The sequence below is a fragment of the Meleagris gallopavo genome, chromosome 3, assembly GCF_000146605.3.
Source record: "Meleagris gallopavo isolate NT-WF06-2002-E0010 breed Aviagen turkey brand Nicholas breeding stock chromosome 3, Turkey_5.1, whole genome shotgun sequence".
Taxonomy (NCBI): domain Eukaryota; kingdom Metazoa; phylum Chordata; class Aves; order Galliformes; family Phasianidae; genus Meleagris; species Meleagris gallopavo.
The window spans coordinates 74,051,952-74,054,931 of NC_015013.2; the positions used below are offsets into that span (position 1 = coordinate 74,051,952).

General features: G+C 53.5%; 1 protein-coding gene across 1 annotated transcript; it reads right to left on the minus strand.

The window, feature by feature from the left end:
• On the minus strand, positions 1 to 2,953 carry KLF10 (Kruppel like factor 10). Its single transcript, XM_010709190.3, has 4 exons — positions 2,739 to 2,953; positions 2,155 to 2,394; positions 1,226 to 2,045; positions 1 to 329 (listed from the first exon to the last, which is right to left on the minus strand). Exons 2-4 carry the CDS (start codon positions 2,383 to 2,385, stop codon positions 70 to 72), a joined length of 1,311 nt encoding a protein of 436 aa, XP_010707492.1. The 5' UTR covers positions 2,386 to 2,394; positions 2,739 to 2,953; the 3' UTR covers positions 1 to 69.
• Between the last annotated feature and the right edge of the window lie 27 nt (positions 2,954 to 2,980).

Consider the following 2,980-nt stretch of genomic DNA (forward strand, 5'->3'; position numbering starts at 1 on the left):
TTTTTTTCTTTTTTAACCTGGTATATCCCAGTGACAGCAGTTAATCCGCCACCTTCTGACCAAGTCCCTTCACTGCGCAGCCACCGACGGAGGCGGCACGGCGATGTCATTCAACTTGCTCACTTCCATTTGCCAGTTGGGCAGCTTCTTGGCGGAGAGGTGCCGCCGCGCGTGCTTCGTCAGGTGGTCGCTCCTCATGAACCGCCGCTCGCACATGGGGCACGCAAACTTCTTTTCCCCCGTGTGCGTCCTGCGGTGCCGGGACAGCTCGTCGGAGCGGGCAAACCTCCTCTCACAGCCCTTCCAGCTGCAGCTAAAGGGCTTCTCTCCTAGAAGAAGGAAAGCCATGAACACTGAGCAATCAACGCTATTGGCTTGACTGCCAGCAGCTGACTTTTCGAAAAAAGCATTTCCATTACAACCAAGCTCCACATAAATCATAATTACTTTTATATATATGAAATATGAAAAAAGTGTACTAACATTTAAACATTGCAGACTAACTATCCTCAATACTAAGTAGTGCAGAAGGTGTGAAAAGTCCTCTGAAAAACAAACTATTTGAGATGCTCCCGATGCCTGCACACAGGGCTGATTTTAGTTCTGAGCTCCATGAGTGCCACAGATTATGGTGCCTCAGATTGACCCTACTGAGTGCTACTCCCTAATGCAGCCCATAATGATGTTGGTCCCATTCCCATGTAACAGAGCTCTGGCAGCACACCATGAGTCTCTGTGAAAACGCACGTGCCTCTTTTCACTACTGTGAATAAGAGCTGAGACACGAAGGTTGCTCAGAGATAACCAAAGTGGGAATAGCTTTGATTGGACACTTGCCTTTGTTCATAAAAGAATCCCTTTATGTTAACCTTAACCTACTTCTCACAAAGGCATTCTTTTGTAGAAGCCTAATAAGGCATCTATAAGGACAGAAAAGCCTTTTCTACATTTGGGCAGGGCCTTGCTTCCAATGCTTGTAAGATATGTTGCTGTCTGCCTTCTGACATGGAGCAAGGCCAGCATAAACTGCTGAATCAACTTCCCCCCGGGGTATTTCCTCTCTCAGATTAGGTGGCATTATAGTGCACACAATGAGAAAGAAGCCTTTCATTGCTGCCCCACAATATGCTCCATGAACAAATCCAGTAACTACGAGATTCTTAACAAGTAGTGCATACAGCTGCAACGTCATGTTAACTGTTAACAGCCAGAACGAGTGACCAACCTGTGTGTGTTCGGACGTGAGCCTTCAAATGGGAGCTCTTGAAGTAAGTTTTCCCACACCCCGGGTAGTTGCAAACGTGACTTCTTATTCTCGAAGAATCAACTGGAGGAGTGACTTTGGCTCCAGAAGGTACGAAGCCAGGAGCAGGGGCAATAGGAGAGAGCCTTGTGCCATTTGGGCTGAGGATCGGAGCCTTCGCGCTCGGCACAACTGGCTGGGGCACAACGAACATGACGGCGCCCTTGGGGACCTGTGTGCCCATGAGCACCATGGGCTGGCAGAGCGCAGGCGGCCGGCTGGCTGTAGCACTGGGTACCACAGCAGTCATGACAGAGTTGCTGGTGGACAGTGGGACCATCTGGCAGATCACCGGCACGGGGGGGGCTCCATTTCCCAGGACAGGGCATGGGGCTGCCATCGGTGCTGGCTGCTGCGCTGACCCAGAGACAGATGGACGCCTGCTGACCACAGGCTTTGTCGAGCGCTCAGGGCCAGCAGCTGGCTCTGCAGTTTCTCTTTCTGCAGCTGGCAATCGTCTGCTTTCATAACTCACTCTATTCAGTGCTGTAGCCGAGCACTCTTCTTTGCTGTCCAGTTTGCTATCGGTGTCCCATGAAGCACTATCCTGGTATTTCAGTACGCTGGCTGTTCTCGCTGGGCAGGTTTTGCGATTGCAGAGCTGAGCATCGGCCGTGTGGCGAATAACGCTGGTCGCTTGAGCCTTCAGGGCTCTGGGCGCGTGCGGCTCAGCCTCTCCTCGAGGTGTGGGGGTGGTGTGGGACAACTCCAGGTCGGATGGGCTGTACGGGGGGGTCAGGCACTGCAGGAAGAGGTGAGATTAGGGGGACATTTAACAACCTGCTACCACGCGTTACCAACTGCTGCCTCACGGACACAGAGAAACGAGCCTGCACATGGTAAGCACTTACAAATGCGGGGATGGTGCTGAAGTCTGCCACTCCAGGAAGCAGGGTCTCATCGCTGTCCTCTGACATGTCAGAGGCTGGGGTGATGGGTCTCACGTCTGCATGTTTCTTCAGATCAGACTTCCAGTTGCAGCTCATAGAAATCAGGGCCTCGACAGCCTCATAATCGCCTTTCTCAGGGGTGTTGTTCCAGAAATACTGAGCATCTCCCTGCTTCTCAGTCATCATCTCCATTTCTTCTTCCTGTTTGGGTCAGAGTTCAATAAGCCTTTAACTCGATGGCCTCGGCTAGCTAACAGCACGGAGCGCCTTGTGCAGGGAAACGTGCATGGTGACACGGGGTACAGCTACACTGCCCTCCTTACAGGATGCTTTCTTAAGTCATCTGTGGGGAAATCTGCCATCTGGTGAGGATGACACAGCACCTTGAGGCCAAACAACTTCCCCAAACCTTAAGCAATAGCTTAAGTTATTCCGTATTGTTGCGCCCGAAAGCTTAAAACAACAAAAGGCAACACGGGACGGAGCCCAAATCCCCCCTCCCGCCGCAATCTCCTTCCATTCCCGCTCTGAACGGCCGCTCTGACCCGCGGCTACGAGGAGCCCAGGGCCGCTCCCTTCGGAACGCGTCAGCCGCCACTCGGTATTCCCACAGCGCTCGGGAGCGCATGCAGCCACGTTTACAGCCGTGAGGACGGCAGCTGGGGGTGCAGCACGTCGGGACACGCACGGTTTGGCGAACGCCGCACGGAACGGAGCCGCGCGCCAGGAGCCGCCGGCGGTATCGCTCTGGGAGAGCTCCGTCGCACGGGGCAGCGCCGAGGCACGG